General features: G+C 41.4%; 1 protein-coding gene across 2 annotated transcripts; it reads left to right on the forward strand.

Annotated features, from left to right (window-relative positions):
* The first annotated feature begins 519 nt into the window (after nucleotides 1-519).
* LOC119891248 lies at nucleotides 520-18,694 on the forward strand. Of its 2 annotated transcripts, none has more exons than XM_038702685.1 (9): nucleotides 520-738; nucleotides 2,511-3,128; nucleotides 3,222-3,258; nucleotides 3,848-3,927; nucleotides 4,193-4,273; nucleotides 4,840-4,899; nucleotides 11,341-13,209; nucleotides 16,701-16,844; nucleotides 17,492-18,694. In XM_038702685.1, the coding sequence occupies exons 2-7, from the start codon at nucleotides 2,556-2,558 to the stop codon at nucleotides 13,096-13,098; spliced, it is 2,589 nt and encodes an 862-aa protein (XP_038558613.1). In that variant the 5' UTR covers nucleotides 520-738; nucleotides 2,511-2,555; the 3' UTR covers nucleotides 13,099-13,209; nucleotides 16,701-16,844; nucleotides 17,492-18,694. The 2 variants fall into 2 exon arrangements, with proteins under 2 accessions (XP_038558613.1, XP_038558614.1); XM_038702686.1 differs by having other exon boundaries at nucleotides 520-689.
* The last annotated feature ends 2 nt before the right edge of the window (nucleotides 18,695-18,696 follow it).

Below are 18,696 nucleotides of genomic sequence, written 5' to 3' on the forward strand. Positions count from 1 at the left end.
ATATATATATGTGTGTGTGTGTATATAATATATATGGTACATTTGTTAAGTAGTAATCCTTAATGTGTAATTTTATAAACTCAGGTTTTCTATGTAAAAGCTAAATCTGAAAAGTAACTGCAGGTGTTAATGCAGTGGCGTCAAAGTTACGATACTTTCTTCTGAAATGAAGTGGAGATAAAGAAGCATAAATTAGAATTACTTTGAAGTACAGTACCTCAGAATTGTACATCGGGGAAATATCCTTTGACTGTGTCAACTAACTATATTTCTTGGATCCAACAATCAAATGCTTTTACTTTCAAAGGAACCGCAGAAATGCGTTGTGATTCATGCTGGCATGACACTAACAAGTAACATATTTGTTATCAGGGAATTTTAATTTAACGCAAACATTTATTTGAACCTGTAGATTAATATATGTATTTGTAAGAGATGACGCTCTTATTCTGAAAACCGAAGCGGAAGTGTCATATCATGCACAGGCACCCGGAGGTAAACAAACTAACTCCTTTGCAGTTCATGTAATGGTACTCATGTATAAACATTTGACCAAAAATTGGTTGTATTTTCTGCAGATATGGGTTTTTCAGCCTTGTCATTAGTTTGGAGACGTTGCCAGTTACGAATAATAGTTATAATAGTACGAATAATTCCGCACAGTCACAACAGCTTAACAATGTAGCTAGGTAAGCTAACGTTTAAGAACTGAAGAAATTGGACACCACACTGCTAAGAGTAAGATACATTTTGCCAATCAATAAATAACTGCCACGATTTAGCTACCCATGCTCACTTTAAGCATAACTCTAAAGAGATTATGGGCAAATAAATAAGTATCAAAGTTCTCAAAGGACCCCGTAAATGACAGACTACGACTTTGGGTGATAAACGTTAGCTTCAAGGGTAACGGTAGTTGGGGTTTAACCAAACTACTAAAAACACATTAATTACTAAACCTAATCTTTTAGTTCACAAGAGCTTCACACAGTTAATATTGTAAGATAATTGGTAGATTAATGGATCATATATAATTGTCAAAATCTGTACTCCAACATCCTCTCTAGCCTTCCTAGTTATAACTTCAGCTGAATATTAACAGTTTGTCATTCTAGAGAAGAACAGAAATATTAAGAATCCTTTTCTTTCTGAAACTTGTATTAGGCTGGTTTTCAATTTTGAAAATGTATGGCTATTTGTAACGTGCTTTTTATTGGTTGATCATTTCATGATATTCTATAGTATCATAATTTTTATTTTCAGCTTGTCTGCCTATAAGAGCCCTTCCAACTGTTTCTCTGTCATGTCTTCACATTGTTCAGTATAATTACCTAAACCACACACTCACTCACCTCTTGTTATGTCTAAGTTACACAAGGTGGAAGGCAAACCACAATAATTTAAAGGGGCCATGTGTAGTTTTCAGTGGTCTCGAGCAGTGAGCTTTCAGATTGCAACCACTACCTTCCCAAGCGTGTGCTTGTGCGCATGCTCAGCTTGACTTTTAACTAATCCATGCTTCGTTGCGTGTCAACATTACATTGACTGAATTTAGCTGACACGATACATCGGCATTAGCTAGCCTGCCACAATTTCAATAACTATTTGAGTATCTTTCTTCGGAGAGGCTCAGCAAAGTCAGCATAGCTGAACGTATTGGGTGATAACAGTTAGAGAGCTTGTCTGAATATTATAAATGAGATTGTTGCCACACTTTATAACGGTTAGGCCGCATTGACATTCCACATTTGCTTTGTACCGTCACATCATTTCTGTCAGGCTAAAATCAAGTTGCTCAGTGTGTGCACGTAACACAGTGTGGTTGAGGGTATCGATGGGCCAATACCGCGGGAACAGCTGAGCAGCTAGTCAGCGATAGGGACTATATTAACAGTATGAGAAGACGCTCCGTTGTAGTTAGCGCCGGTCGAAGTTGTCATTTTCGAAGTGATCGTAATAAATAAACACACATACAATCCCTTTCGTCCCAGAGAATATTTCTCTTCATCCTAATCACATTTTCTGTCGTCCCCAGGTCAACGGGACGCTGTTAGTCTCGAGCCCTGTTGTGTGGAGTTTATGTTGGAGCTTGTGTTGTGCTGGGAGCGTCTAGTTTTTTGGTAGTAGTGGACTCCATTTTGTTAGCTGCGGTGTTGTCGCTGTTCAGACAGTTCAGAATCAGTAGGCAACATGGCATCACAGCCTCCATAAACCAATGGATTTCACAGAACATCTGACCCATTTGTTCACATAGGAGGCAGTATAGTGGCTGCTCCAAGCGACTGAGAAAGCAGGCGTGTGGTTCATTTGGTTCATCATTCATCATGAGGTTACAACCAGTTCACAAATAGGCAATAAAAAAGTGATTTATTTCATTACAAAACTACATATAGCCCCCCCCCCCCCCCTTTAGATGATTGTTTTGAAATTTATCCTATAATTAAAGAGAAATAAAATCATTTTCGTTTTGACCCTGAATATCAATTCTGCATGTTGTTTTGTCTCCAAAGGAAATAACAGAGACTGCAGTCAACAAACTGTGATGGTTAGGGAGAATGATGGACAACCTGACAGCAAATAAGAGTCGCAGAGCCTGTCAGTCGCAGGCGGTCCGGAATGGCTGGCCAACAACTTTAACTCAAGGACCCTCTCTCAACCTGCTGCCCACCTCTCAGCATCTCAACCTGGGCTCGTCTTGTGACCAGAGACCCTCCTACGACCACCTGCAGGCGTCCAGCCAGAGCTGTATGGGTGATCTCAGCACCTTATCATCCAGAAACACTCTTCACTCTGCCCTGTACAAAGGCCCTCACAGTAGCAACAATCCATCATCCAACATGCTGTTTGCCAACACTGCTATCCCGTGTGACTCTCACATGATTTCCTCATTTGCTCAGCAAATCCCTCACACTTCATCAATGCTGCTAACTGCAAACCAAGGAAAAAATATCCCACCACCATCTCTCCCCCAAACAAACCAAGCTTCAAAGCCCTGTAGGTCCCAACATCTACCACTTTTCTCACCCCACGACCCATACAAAGCTTCATTTCAACCTCCATTAACCAATCAGGGTGTACCAAACGGAGTTCAGGATCAGCCCATTAGCCTGCCGTCGTGTGGACCGCATGTAAGTACATCTCAAGCTGCTTTTGAAGGAGCAAATGTAGAATTTCTTGGTGGTGCCGGAAACATTCACAGCCATACCTCATCCACTTCTCAGGAGCAGCGTCAGTGGATACCTTCATCACCCTGCAGGGGTAAGCTGTATTTATAGTACCTTTGTGGTTCTCTGGCTTGTCCCTCGCATTGAAGGATGAAAGCCTCTTCAGTGTGGTTAAACAGTTGTTGTTTGATTTGTGTAAACCATGTTTTAGCTGTTTTGTTTATCCTTGGTATCTTGGATGTTCAGATCTGAAATCTGTGACTGTTGTTTCAATTTGAGCAACCAGATTGGTTTTTATTTCACTTGAATTTTCAGATCCTAATCAAGCTGATTGAATTTGAGCAATTAGAATATATTTTGAAGATCTTAATTTGTGAACCAAAAAAAACATATGTACTTTAAATAAAGGTTTTTGAAATTGCACATCTTGAAATTGACAAAAAGAAAGGTGACTTCAGAGCACATAAATTCAGATTGATGCTTTTCAAAATAAAAAATGTAAGTGCTCTAAATTTAGCAATATTTAAATTTCAATTAAAACAGTGATTACATTTAGACATTCAGTAGCTTATAAGATTAAAATATGTATGAACATTATTTACTTCAATATGTGGCTCAACTGAAGTACAACTTGTTTGTGGTAATGAGTTACCTCTTACATTGTCTGACTATCTTTTCCTCAGGAACTGTAAACGAGTCTGTCCCTGATGCAGCTGCTCATCTTAACAAAGAACCAACGCAAGAAGGGAACACAGCTCCACCGGTGAGGAAATGAACAGCACCAAAAGTTATTACAGAAGAAAGTTTTGTTGTTTAGTGGTCTATTTGTTTGTACATATCTTCACAAATAGTAGTGATTAGTTTATTGTACACAATGTAAGTTACTTGAACAATAGCATCTACCTATGTGAATGAATATTGCCTACCTCCTGGGTAGAGTGGGTTGCCTGTTAATCAGAAGATCGGCGGTTCAATCTCCGGCTCTTCCAGGCTGCATGTTGAATGATCTGTTTTCAATCTGCTTTCAGACCAGCAATGAGAAATTTCGTTCCGCACTTTTACATCACCGTGCACAATTGCGTCAGCAACTGTCTGAGTTGGATAAACTAGTAAGTGTGTTAAAGCAATGTTTTAATTGAAGGTGGTCAATATATATATATATAGATAGTTGCTATCCAGTACAACTAGGGGTGTGACGATACACTTAGCTCACGAGACCAGACAAGACACGATATTGGGGTTATGAGAATGAGAGAAGACAGTATTTTAAGAGTGTTAAGAAATCTTCAATGATAAAATGTAAGACTGGAAAAATAGTATTTTATTCAACTAAAAGTCAAAAATGCAAAACAATTCAAGTGCATTTTGAAATATTGCTTACATGTTGTTCGTGCCTTGTCTGTCACTCTGTCGCTGTTTATTGGTTCCACCGGGTATCCAAAATGCTGCCACACAAACTATTCAAAAGTGGTGGGGGCATCTTTTATGCTAATTTCACCCTCACCTCAACGAGAAATATCGTCACTTTTTAATATCGCGAGATCTCGTGGCACGACTCGTCACACCCCTAAGTACAAACTTGAAATTATAAAAGGCTCAAATACCTATTAGAGGGATGTTATTGAAAAGTCTACACAGTTACTTCCAGTTGACTTAACTTTGTCTCCCCATTAAGCTGAAATCAATACCTCCAGATGACAGCAGCGATGGGCAGTCTCCACACACAGCTATTGAGGTAGGTTAAGTTTTTTAGATGCTGCCTGCAGTTTGAATGAAGTACAACAATTAATATCTAAAACACGCACAAAACCGGCAATGATTGGTTTGCCAGAGCTGAAGTGGGGAACAACCGTAGCAACAGAGTAGGCTACAGACAGAAGGAACATGGAGAGCCTACATGTCATAAGCAGGTGTGGACAAACTTCCTTCTACAACATATCCTCACTGTAGGTGTTGCATTTTGCTCTGTCGTTATGTTTTTGTAGTGAAGCTAAGCCAAACTTTTGATTGTTTGCTGCAGTCCGCCATGTTCCAGGAATGTAAACAGAACTCTCTTCTCACATGCTTTTATCATTCCAACTTTTATGTACTGTAAAATGCTCACTGAAGTTCATTTGGGAGCGCGACTGAAATATGCAAAGAGTTAGGAACCAATGAGCAGAACAGAAATGATGTCTTAACGAATCCACCGTTCTTGAAAATTTGGTAACAGTTCCAACCTGGAAGCGGTTCTCGATACCCAATCCTACACGTACTAAGGTCAGCGTATTGTGGCGATAACATTCTGACAAAAAAAGATACTTGCCTGCCACAGGGGTAGTCAGTGAAAAAAGTTAATTTCAGCCCATGATTGGTACTAAGTAGTTTGTCAACAGTTTCACAATTCCATGTGATATATTATGGCATTAATCATAAAATGGCGGCCCCGCCAAACTTTCCATGTGGCCCGCAGAAGGGCCACAGATGAAAATATTGCAATATTAATATATTTGTTGTATTACAACTCTGCGTTTGTGGCGAAATGCCCTGTAAAATGCTGGATTAAGTTATTGTTAATGCAAACTGAACACGAACACACAAATTGACTTTTATTATGAAGAAAATTCAATGTGTTAGTCAGTGAAATTAGTACTGACCGCTATCGTTTATCAAAAAATGTGTCTACAAAACAGGACAATGGTCATTTTAAACATTTTATGACTGCACGCGACAGGCTGCACACCTCCACCTTCTCAGCCAGGTAACCAACTCCTTTCACTTTTGCTGTTCACACTCCTGTCGTGTGCAACATAAAGTCAAATCATGACTGCTCACATAATTGGGGAAAAAGACCATTTACTGCCTGATAATAGTTTCTTTAGCTGCCCCAGACTTCTGTAACATGCAGTATTAAACCGCATTTTCTGTTACCACCGGTAACTACAGGTGTCATATGCACATGCATTATAGCAGACTCTGAAAAAAACAGTTGAATATTTTTCCTGCCAGTGAGTACTGCATCTTTCAGTTACATTTACAGTTACAGATTTTAACCATATCAGTCCTTAGTGAAGAGCCTCATGGCAAAAGTCTGACAGCATGTTCTAATTAAATAGGCTAGATATCATAATGGATTTACCATATTTTTAGGAGTCTGTTCACATTGATGAAGGCTAATTAAAAAACACTTATTTCATGAAATTTAAAATTTTAACCCTAATATACTAATTAAGCCTAAGTCAAAAAATGAAATGAGCAGTGAGAATTTCCGCTACTCGTTGAGCTATGTTATACTTAATTCATTTTCAGTTGCAGTTATTAATAGTAAGTGTTTTATTATAAACATACAATTGAATGAACCCCAGGAAGTATGGCCAATGCTTATTCTAATAGAAAATAATACTTTTCAGTTAAAGAAAAGTTACAAAAATGTTTGTGTATGGTATCATTTTAGTTCTTAGAAAGAAATTCGTAATCGGCTTGTCAGAATCAGAAAGCTCAAGGAAATTACAATCGACAAGTTCAAGGTAAACTTTATTATCCCACAAGGGGAAATTCATGTGGTCATACACGTCCTGTTTACCACACACACACACACACACACCCCATGCACCCATACATCCACCACAGAGGAGTGATAAAGTATCCCATACAATGCTGGTAAATTAAAATATACATCATATAAAATATACAGTATACAATCTAAATAGTCTAATACATACAATGGTAAAATCTGTCTTTTTAATCTAATTGCACAAACGTCTATAAATCCTATCATGGCAATATGGAAAATATACTACAGTATGCAACATACGATCTAAATACTCTGATATAATAAAATCTAAGATTGAGAACACAAAATGACATTGCACCTTTATAACCAGACAGGTGCGTTGGAGTGGGACAGGAGAGTCAAAAGTAGCAAAGAAAAATAAAATCTAACAAATGATCATGGGTATTGCACAGGTGTGCCTTTGGCTGGCCACAATAAAAGGCCACTTGAAAATGCATTGTTTCCCACACATAGGCTTTATTTGGGCGGGCCGCCCAGGTAGATTAACAGCCGCCCAAGTAAATTTAGTGAGCCGTTTTAAAATCGTTTTTGATTGCAGTGCTGCACAGCTCATATTAGCTCCGCACATCCTGTCACTCGGTCTCTCTCTCTCTCTCTCTCTCGCATACACGGACAACGGACCGTCTGTGAATTGAATGGTTGGTATAAGAAACACCGCTGCACAAATCTGCCCAGTGCAACGCTGTCAATGTTGGAGACCCATCTTCAAAACGGTTATTAGCAAGCATGTAATGAGTCTAGCTAATTAGCATAGCTATGTTAACTTTGGAAAACAGCTGTCGAAGTAACCACGCTGTATAACTGGTAGTCAATAGGTGTGTTCCACATAACTGTGGCTGACTTTCGCCGACTTCACAGTCTAAAGGCTCGTGCAGACTACACGACTTTCAGCGTCGATCGATGACCATGCAGTTCACACTACACAACTTGCCATCTTGTGACGGCAGTCTTGAAGTCATTGTGGCGTTCACACTACGTGACTGATCGGTGACAGGGGGTCACACACACGAGCTGACAACGACTCTGTCACCCGACGCTGGTCTCCAAACCACGTTTTGAAAACACACGTGAAATGTGAAACGTGAAATGTGAAACGTGAAACGTGAAATGACATGAACCTACACATGAAACTGGAGGTGAGTAAAATGTGTTTTGCGGTGAAAAAGTAGCTGCCTGCTCTCATTGGCTGGATGTGGATGTCGAGTCGGCCGACTTCTCCAGATATTTGGCGTGCTAGATATCTGGCAGACGTCCGCGATGTGTCAGAAATGTGTCGGGGAGCCGTTTTGATGCATCCCCCCACCACAGTTATGCTGTCATTCTGTGGGAAACACTGAAATGTGCAGTTTTCCTGTATTGGGCGGGTCTGGGGGGCTCCGGAAACCACTCAGTATCTGGTGTGACCACCATTTGCCTCACGCAGTGCAACACATCTCCTTCGCATAGAGTTGATCAGATTGTTGGTTGTGGCCTCTGGAATGTTGGTCCAATCCTCTTCAGTTCGAGAACCCGATGAGGACGACAAGCATGCAGATGAGCTTGCCTGAGACGGTTCCTGACAGTTTGTGCAGAAATTCTTTGGTTATGCAAACCAATTGTAGCAGCAGCTGTCCGGGTGGCTGGTCTCAGACGATCTTGGAGGTGAAGATGCTGGATGTGGAGGTCCTGGGCTGGTGTCGTTACACATGGTCTGCGGTTGTGAGGCCTTTGGAGAAGGCTTATGGTAGAGAAATGAACAGTCAATTCACGGACAACAGCTCTGGTGGACATTCCTGCAGTCAGCATGCTCCCTGAAAACTTGCGACAGCTATGGCATTGTGCTGTGTGATGGAACTGCACATTTTAGTGTGGCCTTTTATTGTGGCCAGCCTAAGGCACACCTGTGTAATACCCATGCTGTCTGATCAGCATCTTGATTTGCCACACCTGTGAGGCGGATGGATTATCTCGGCAAAGGAGAAGAGCTCACTAACACAGATTTTGACAGATTTGTGAACAATATTTGAGAGAAATAGGCCTTTTGTGTACATAGAGAAAGTCTTAGATCTTTGAGTTAAGCTCATGCTGAATGGGGACAAAACAAAAGTGACGTTGCGCTTATAATTTTGTTCAGTATAATTGCTGTAGGCACAAATGATTTGCTGTACCTAGTTGTTGTAGGATTCTGCCTTTTGACCTACTACTCCTTCGGAATTTCAGATGGAGAGGATGAGTAGGATCATTGAGGATCTGATCAGCCTTCTTTAAGATAAGGTCATTGGACAGCTGTGTTGCGGACACCTGATCGACCCCAGTGATCCTACTTGCCGTCTTGATCATCCGCTGCGTTTCCAAACATAAGTCCAAAGACAGTCTATAAAACAGATTTGTAGAACAAATGAAGAATACTACGGTCTACTCTAGAATGATTAAATTTCCTGAGACAGAACAGCCTCTGTTGTAGTTTCTTAGACTTTATCCGTGCACATTCATTGAATCTTAAGTGATTATCAGTTATCCACCAATTTGTCCAACATCAGGTAGGGTTGGATGGTGTTGAATACACTGCTAAAATCCACAAAAATAATATTGACCAGGCTGTGAGCCTGTTCAAGGTGCTCAAATATGTTAGACAGCCAATCATAAATAGCAGTGCATCTTTTCAAGAGCGACGCCTCTTCCTGCACAGTTGGCAGATTGGTTTGGATCCAAAATTGGTGAAACCTCAAATAGTAGTTGATATAGCAGAATCTTTTCAAGACATTTCATCGCTGCAGATGTCAAGGCAACTGGCTGTCTGTAGGTCATTGAGATCCTTAGGTCTATTATTTTTGAGCACAATCATAGATCTTTTCCACAGGTTGGGGACTGACCAGTATCCAGTGAGAGCTGGCGCAGCCTCTGGAAAGGCCTCACCAGTTGTTGCGCACATCTGTATGTCTTGCAAATGATGCAGTCTGGCCCAGGGGTTTTGTGAGGTTTTACACGTCTAACATCATCTAACAAAATTACATATAATTATATGTAATTATATATAATTATCCACATCCGCCATATCCCTCACTTTCATGATGGCCTTAGCCTGTTCTGTTTTAAAATTATGTGAGTCATTTGCCAAATCAAGTTCATTAACAACAGTCATGCAGTGGCTTTTAGGCTTATATCCAGTGATCATATGCAACCCCTGCCATGCTCTTTATAATTTATATTTATATTCTACCTTACAATCAACAATTTTTATTTGAATCTTTTTCTGCAGTATTTTCTTTTCATCTCTGCTTCCACCTGACTTAAAGTGGTCATATGCTCATTTTCAGGTTCATCATTTTATTTAGCGGTTGTACCAGAACAGGTTTACATGGTTTCATTTTAAAGAAAACACCATGTTTTTTTGTCATGCTGCACATTGCTGCAGCTACTCTTTTCACCTTGTGTGTCCATTTTAGCTATGGAGTAATACATATTACCTCTACAAAATCTTTGTTGGGAGTTGCACATGTGCAGTTCTTAGTTAAGGACTACTAGCCAGCTTAATGTTGCTAACCAGCTTAGCAACATGACTAGAGCAAGAGTTTCAGAGTGATGAGTTATTAATCTATAACAAATGTATCTTTCATCCATAAAGTTATATCTGTGCACTGTCTGTACATCACAGTAACAAGTGTCCATTGACTGCGTGGAGGGTAGCTAATGTTTGGGAGGGAGAGCTGTTTTCAGGCAGTTCAGAGCAGTGCTTTAACTTGCATAGATTGAAGTCCCCCAAAATGAAGATGGCTGCATCGGGAGCCTGTGCTTCAGCCTGGGATACTAGTTCATGAATAATAGTGGCAGCATCTTGCGTGTCAGCAGAGGGGGCGATATACATAACAAAAAGTCTAATTTGGTGTATTTCTAGAAGCAAATAGTATGGCCTTAGACTGAGCGATAATAGTTCAATGTCCTTTCTACAAACCCAATGCTTTGCTGTGGTATGAGCTGGGTAACAATATTTCTTGTTGATGAACAGGCACACTCCTCCGCCCTTACTTTTGCCAGAGACGAGAGTGTAGCCCTCTAGGTCAACAGCTGAATCAGGGTCCGTCTCTGTAAGCCAGTTTTCAGTCAGGCAGATAAGACAGGACTGCCAGAAGTCAGAGTGCAGACCCGCAACTTGTCCACCTTATTACTAATTCTCTGAACATTGCCGAGCATAATTGGTGGAAGTTGTCTATAAGGCCTCCTCCTAATCTGCTCCCGGATTCCACCTTTCCTGCCGCGTTTCCTTACTTTGGCCGTGTTGCCTTTGACACACTCCAGTGGTAATCTCCGTAATGTGTCATTGTAACGCAGATGTGTTGCAGTTGATTTAAGGTTAATAAAAAAGGCTCGGGTCCCTGGTTGGTGTTCGTAGTAAAACCAGTGGCAAATGAGGCACTTTGTGGCACCAGAATCAACACCTCTTAACCTTCCGTTATCATATATGTTAAATGTAGTGGCCAATGTTTCAGCTACCAAAGACAAATACTTAAAACAAACAAATACATGGGAAACATGCATGTACAGTGTCGGCGCAACCAGCAATTGCTGCATCTTTGATTATATTTGCTGAAACCACAATTTGTTAGAAGACTTTATTCCTACATAGAACCTCTTTTTTTTTTTCAGAAAACAGAAAATTCTTCCGCCGAATCAGAGGAGGACGCTGATCTTGATGACTTAGATCACAGTGATGATGACCTCTCTTATGTCCCACATGAGAGCTCTTCAGATGAATCCAGTCACAGCACTTCCTCAACCGACACAGACAAAAGACCTTCTCTCCCGAGGAAAAAAAGGGCTAAAGCGGGAAGTTCTTTGTCTAAGGCTGAAAGTGTCTGTCCCCCCAAAAAGACAACTAATCAGAAGAAATCATCTGAAACTGTTGTGTCGCCATGTTCAAATTCTAAAGCGCAGCGTGTTTATGACAGGAGGAATTATTGTGTGTTTTGCTCTAAGCCAATGTCCAAAATGGCACGGCATCTTGAGAGGATCCACAGTGACAAAGCAGAGGTTGCAGCTGCCTTTCAGTATCCCAAAAATTCCAAAGAAAGACAAAAGATATGGAACAGACTAACAAATCAAGGAAACTTTGCCCATAATAAAAATGTCTTGAAAACAGGGAAAGGCCAACTTGCTGCCCGGCAACGGCCGAGGCAAACTGGAAAAGCCCAAGACTTTCTTCATTGTCTTTACTGTCGAGGTCTTTATTTGAGGAAAGCTTTGCACAGACACATGAGGTTGTGTCCAGAGAAAGTGAAGAATGAAAATGAATCACAGATCGGAAGAAAGCGTATCGCATTGCGGTGTTTTCTTGAAGCTTCAGAAGACCTTGGCATAACTGATGGTTTTAAGAGCGTTTTGTCCCAGATGACATACGATCATGTGGCTGAAGCTATCATGGATGACAAGGTCATCTTGCAGTTTGGCGAGCTCCTGTTTAAACAGCACGGATCAGATGTGAAGAGGCATGAACATATAAGGCAGAACCTTCGTCAGTTAGCAAGGCTTGTACTCGAAGCTCAAAAGATAACTCCTCTGAAGAAACTGGAGGACTTCTTTCTCCCCTCAAGCTTTCCACATGTGGTGTCTGCGGTGAACGTCCTGGCAGGCTACGATCCGGAAAAAAAATCGTACAGCATTCCTTCACTCGCCATCAAGCTGGGCTACCACCTACAGAAGGCCTGTAGTATCGTTGAGGGTAACGCAGTGGAGTGTGGTGATGAAAGTCTGGCAGAGTCTGCACGAAAGTTCCTCTCTGTGTACCAGAAAAAATGGAACAAACTCATTTCTGCAGGTGCATTAACAACACTCAGAGTAACAAAACTGAACACCGCAAAGAAGGTGCCGTTAGCTCAAGATGTAAAGCGCCTGAACTTCCACATGGAGAATGTTCATGTTGTTGCTGAGAAAAAGCTCAGAGAGAGCCCTTCTGCAGAAAACTATGCTGCTCTGGCCAAGGTAATACTGGCTCGAACAATACTTTTCAACAGGAGAAGAGCCGGAGAGGTATCATCAGTGCAACTAACAGCTTTTATGTCACGGAAAACGTCGAACCTGCACGCTGGCATGGACATAAGCATGTCAGATTTGGAAAGAACCATGTGTGGATTCTTCACCAGAGTAGATATACGAGGAAAGTGCGGCAGAATGGTCCCGGTTTTACTAAAACCATCATTCGTTTCTGCTATGGAGCTTCTTTTGAAGGTTCGTGAGACCTGTGGAGTCCCCAGTAAAAATCCCTTCCTGTTTGGCCGGCCAAATGCACTGTCTGCCTACAGCGGGTCAGAGTGCATCCAAAAATATGTGAAAGCATGCGGAGCTCAAGACCCTGAAACCCTGACATCGACAAAATCCGGAAGCATTACGCAACAATGCTACAGATGATGAACCTGGATGAAAACGAGGCCAACCAAATTTTAGGCCCCAATAATCAAGTCCAAACCCTGCGACATGACAGCAGCATGGAGCTGGATGACGTCAAAATGGACTGTTACGGTAAGGCTTTTTTCCATAGATGAGGATTAGAAAGGGGGTCAGTCTGTGTTTAAGTCTGCTGTGAAGAAAGTTACATGTTACTTGTACGAGTTGTAAAAGAATGATTTTAACTCTGATATCTGGGCAGCCACACATTTTTACTTCACTGCAAAACTTGTGTTTGATGACCTGGTTTCCGTTACCTGTGATAAAGTTAGCCATGTAACTGCTGATTTCCTGGAGCCGGTTGCACCAACAGGGCTTTACTAAGCCTGGTCCTAACTGCTAAGTAGGTCATAGTTAAGACCAGTCTTTAGAATTGACCTATCAAACTGCTGTCAATCCAGAGATGGATGTCGACCACTCAAGCAAAATTGTGAAGGTGTGTAGCCTATATGTTAGAGTGCAATAACAGTTAAGTCTTAGAAGTTGTCAGACAGCAGTAGGCTATGACAGATTTAATGGATTCTCTATTTTTAGACTCGATGGAGGCCCAAATTACTCCACAAAATTCTCATGAAGTCAGCAGCGGTGCACTGCTAGCGAAACGGAGGAGGAGGCTGGAAGATCTGCACAGATGCTTCTTAAGAAATAAATAGCTCGAGTGGAGGCTGAAACAAAAAAATCACAGACTGAGCAGGAAAAGCTGGAACTTGAAATCAAAAATTAGAAATATAGTTGCTATAATGCATGTACGGACTAGTCCTCCACCGACATCTTCATGGCCCACAAGGTCGACACCTTCCTCCGGCACCAGCTGATGGTGTTGCCTAGGGAGAGGGATCCTCTTGGTGACACAGATGTTGTGGAAGACAGTGCAAGCTGCTAGTACAGTGCAGACTTGCTCAGGGTGCATCCTCATCTCCCCATGAAGACAAAGAAACCTAGAAAAAATAGCCCTAGTTAATGATTAATGTCAAATCGAACTTTGTCACTTTTGGCATTTGTTTAAATAGCCTATTTATATAGTTTTCAGCGATCTAGTGACAGCACTTTGCCGCTATCCGCTACCTAGTGGTAATGTGCAGGGCTCCAGACTAACTTTTTTCACCTCTGTCCCAAAAAAAATTTAATCGTCCTGAAGTTAATGTAAAGTATCCCAAAATCAAAATGTTTTTTCTTTACTTTATTATCCTCTATAGTTGTTAGTGACATAGTAAATGATGAGAAATTGACAAATTGATAAAATAAATAATATTTATTTTTCTCGTTATTTCTCGTTTCTCGGAACCGCAGCAGAGTACCGGACAGTTCTGAATGAATCTGTTTGTGCAATTTTGCCCTCCCACCTTTTTTGTCCTTCACCACTTAACCACCCTCTGTTCCTCTTTGTCTTTCATACAGTCATCTCTTTTGCAACGTTGTGAGAGTTTCTATCCATTAGGATGAAATATAGATTGATATTTCATCTTTTCTGTTTTTATGGTTCATGGTGGCGCATTTAGACGCAGAGGCCAGTATTGCCTTCAAACTTTACTGCACTGTTCCTATTCAGACTGTAGGCTTACTGAATGAGACAAGTGCACTGCACTTCATCAGAGGTACAAACCGAAATCTAAACCAATACTTGATACGTGATCAAGCAGAAATCTCTGCACAAATCCACACGTTAACTTCTGCAGCTCTGATAAAGTGCAGCCCACAGACCCAAACAGAGCCAGGTTGTAGATGTTTAGGTATAATGCTAAACTCTAGCAGTAGGTCTCCTGGCTGCGTCTTACCGTGCGCGGGGGTGGGGGGTTACTTTACTTTATCACATCGCATGGCGAGCTGCATTAGCTGGGGGGAGATATTTGCCGCTTGTCGACGTTATCAGAATATAGATTTGTTTTTCACCGTGTGACAATATTGATCTGTGGCGCTTAATGCATTAGCATAGGCCTATACAGCGCGATTGAGAGATCAGCAAGCCGTTTGTGACTGAGAGGATAGATGGACATGTACCGCGGGAAAAGGTGAGCAGCCAGCCAGTGAGAGTGACAGTAGTAACAGCATGATTGTAGCTCTGTTGTAGTCAGCGCTCGTTTTAGTTTGTCATTTGATAGTAATAAACACACACACAATCCCTTAAGTCCCAGAGGCATCCCAGAGAATATTTCTCTTTGTCCAAGACACATTTTCTATCGTCCCCAGGACGGGGACGCCGTTAGTCTCGAGCCCTGGTGGTGTGGATGGTGTTATACCATAGTTCTTGCTCAGTCCTCGGAGCAACGATAGGTGTCATCAACCAGTGTTTCAGTGGGTATCTACTGTCGCCAAGAAGCAGCCCGTCTACTTTTCCAGCCTCAAAATCCTGGTATAACGCACTCTCCTGGAGGATGCGTGCGTCATGTATCGATCCAGGCCATCTTGCCATCAAATTAAATATGTTGTAATAAGCATTACAAGCAATCTGAACATTGATCAAATGGTAACCTTTGCGGTTGACATACAGATACTCATGCTCAGACGGTGCCTGGATCCAGACGTGAGTGCCATCGATGCAGCCCACAATACCAGGAATGCCAGTGGCCCGGTGGAATCGGGCCTCTGCAGACTCTGCCTCGGCGGGGATTTGAGCAGATTGTGGAAGGCGACTGCTCAGTGCCAGCGACAACCTGCGGATGGCCCGACATGCGGTGGATTTGTGGACATTAATCATGTCTTCAACGGGGTTGAAAACGTAAAAACGTAGCGCTATTAACAGCTGTAATGCGGGTGTCAAGCTGCGTTGTGGTACGACACAAACTGTAAGCGGAATGACAACTCTTCAATAAGTTCATATTTCTCCGACAGAATCGGACCCTCTCAATCAGCTCCTGGTCATTGTAAATGTCTAATGGATTGCTTATGTCCCTAATAAAGCTCTCCACTCTAAAAGCCCGATCGTTGTGAAGTCTGTGTATAAGGCGCGCCATGTCTTTACTGCTGAGTTATGAAGTCGTTATTATAGAAGCCTAGATTTTGATTTTATCCCTGCTACTGACTAGGCGTAAGATTTACGCCCGGTCTTAGCGAGAAGAGGACTTAAGCCTAGATGGTGCAACTGGCGTAACTATTAGGTCGGACTTAGAATGCTGAGTTAAGACCTACTTACCTTAAGACCAGGCGTAAGCCCTTTTGTTGCAACCGGCTCCTGATGTCCAAACCTCAGAACACTGATCCACAGACCATATTAATAAGGTTACACAGTGCTTGTCCCATCGCTTTGAGAATATCCAACATAAAAAGAGGAAGACACACAACTGTTTACTGTGATCTTCTGCAGCTTAAAATCAGTTTCCACTCAAAAATATAGAAATGAACCACTTTGTGGTGTAAAAGCTGGATTGATGTTTTCAATGATCTGAGCAGCATTGTTAAAAGCATTATGTATAACCTACTAAATAGCCAATATGAAGTCTCATCGTTTGAAATCCCACCTATGATGATGGTGTCGTCCGCAAACTTCACAACAGTGAAGTGTATGTGTGTGTGTATGGAACTAAAATCAGATGGACTATGCAAAAGATTTATTTTTGTCTTCGATACAGAGAGATTCCAATCTGCAAGAGAACAACAAGCTGCATCATGGGATCACAATGGATCAGCAGAGTTTTATCCTGAACAAGCACATGGAGCAACAACAGACACCAACATAGCTGCAACTCCAAAACCTGTCAACTGGGGCAACAAAGGTATTGAAGCTAATAATATATAGCTGTAGTCATTAGGAGAAAAAAAGGTCTAGTTTGTGTTTTATAAATAAGAACCAAGAGGAGAAGTCTGGTTAAGGTACAAGGACACGGAGCAACAGAGTGATACTACTGATCTCAGGGGTGGAGGCTCAAGAGGTGTCCTCTTACTTCATGGCATATTAATAACTAATGATTATGATGTATGTTTGTATTTAATACCTGCATTAATTGCCTTGATTGTTTGTTTCAATGTCAAAATGAGCTAATTTGTTCATGTCGTGGGAATCTTCTCTAATCCAGATCAACATATGGGGGGACATGTGAAATATTTACTACTAAAGATATTGACATTGTTGTGACAGCCCTCAGGTTTGAAATATAGGCCACACATTGTAAAACCATTAATGCAGATCAAAGTAGAGTTGAGGCAAAGTATCTCCTGAGTTTCTTTACTGTCCACGTCATTGTTCAAGTTAATGACAAAAATAAAATATGGATGCTGAAGATGATGGAGTTTAGGGTTTGAAGTCTTTGAGAACAAATGTGAACAGCAAAGCGTTGCAGTGATGACAGTAAGATCTTTTTTATTTTTGGAAATCTTTTTTTAGTGATGGCAGACATTCACTTGTTTCTCTTTTACCCCACAGGCTCCCAAAATAATGGTAAACATAAATGGGAGGAAGCAGAGGTCCTCGCTGTTGAAAGACAAATGATGCGTTTAATTCAAGGACACAAGGTGCCTCAGAAAAACGACTGCATTCAGTGTCTCGAGGCTGAGCCAGAAGCGCTGAGGAACCGTTCATGGAAAGGTGTAAAGGACTACGTCAGAAACAGGATCACTGCCCTGAAAAGACAAAGTGGAGCTTCTCGGGCTACGTCCACAAACAGTAACTTGCCCGGGCAAGTGGAACCGCAGCAGAGTACCGGACAGTTCTGAATGAATCTGTTTGTGCAATTTTGCCCTCCCACCTTTTTTGTCCTTCACCACTTAACCACCCTCTGTTCCTCTTTGTCTTTCATACAGTCATCTCTTTTGCAACGTTGTGAGAGTTTCTATCCATTAGGATGAAATATAGATTGATATTTCATCTTTTCTGTTTTTATGGTTCATGGTGGCGCATTTAGACGCAGAGGCCAGTAGCGCCTTCAAACTTTACTGCACTTTTGTTTTTTATCAGTTTTTTTCCAGCTTTATTGCCAAAACACGTATGACCTATGATTGGAATACAGTCATTGGAAAAGGAAGCCAGGCTTTTGGATTAAAGAGCAGCGGACTTTAGATGATCCACCCAGCCCGATCAACCAGACCAATCACCACAGCAGGTGCAATAATCGCCCAGAGTAGAGGAAAGAGAGCCTGGATAAGCCTTAAGGACTTAAGGTTGCTCGTAAAGGTCTGGTCTGGACAAAACGGGACTCAGGTCGGCAAATCAACGATAATCAGAGACTTCATCCCAAAGCACTCAGCGTGCAGACCGTGTTCTGAGCTGACAGACCACAAGACTGGCAAGATGAGAGGAGGCGGTTTTACATTGATGATTCTTGGTGCTCAAATTAAGTCAAAATGGACACTGTTTCCCAAATGTCAGACTTCTTTATGTGAAGATAAAAAACATACTATGATCACTATCTTGTTGTTGCTGTTTACAAATTCAAAAAATGCACTGCAAAATGTTCAGGGTGTATATGTGTATGTATATAAGTGTATAAATAACTTTATACTGTTTTATTTTATGTTACCATACTTTAATACACGTTAAGTTCTGTATGTGTAGCATGAAGGGACTATAAACCTTCTTTTTGTTATACGATGATAATACGATGATAAATAAACAACCTTGATTACAGGATA

This window comes from Micropterus salmoides, unplaced genomic scaffold, assembly GCF_014851395.1.
Source record: "Micropterus salmoides isolate LMB-PRFRI ecotype aquatic unplaced genomic scaffold, ASM1485139v1 Ms_hic_scaffold_7, whole genome shotgun sequence".
Taxonomy (NCBI): domain Eukaryota; kingdom Metazoa; phylum Chordata; class Actinopteri; order Centrarchiformes; family Centrarchidae; genus Micropterus; species Micropterus salmoides.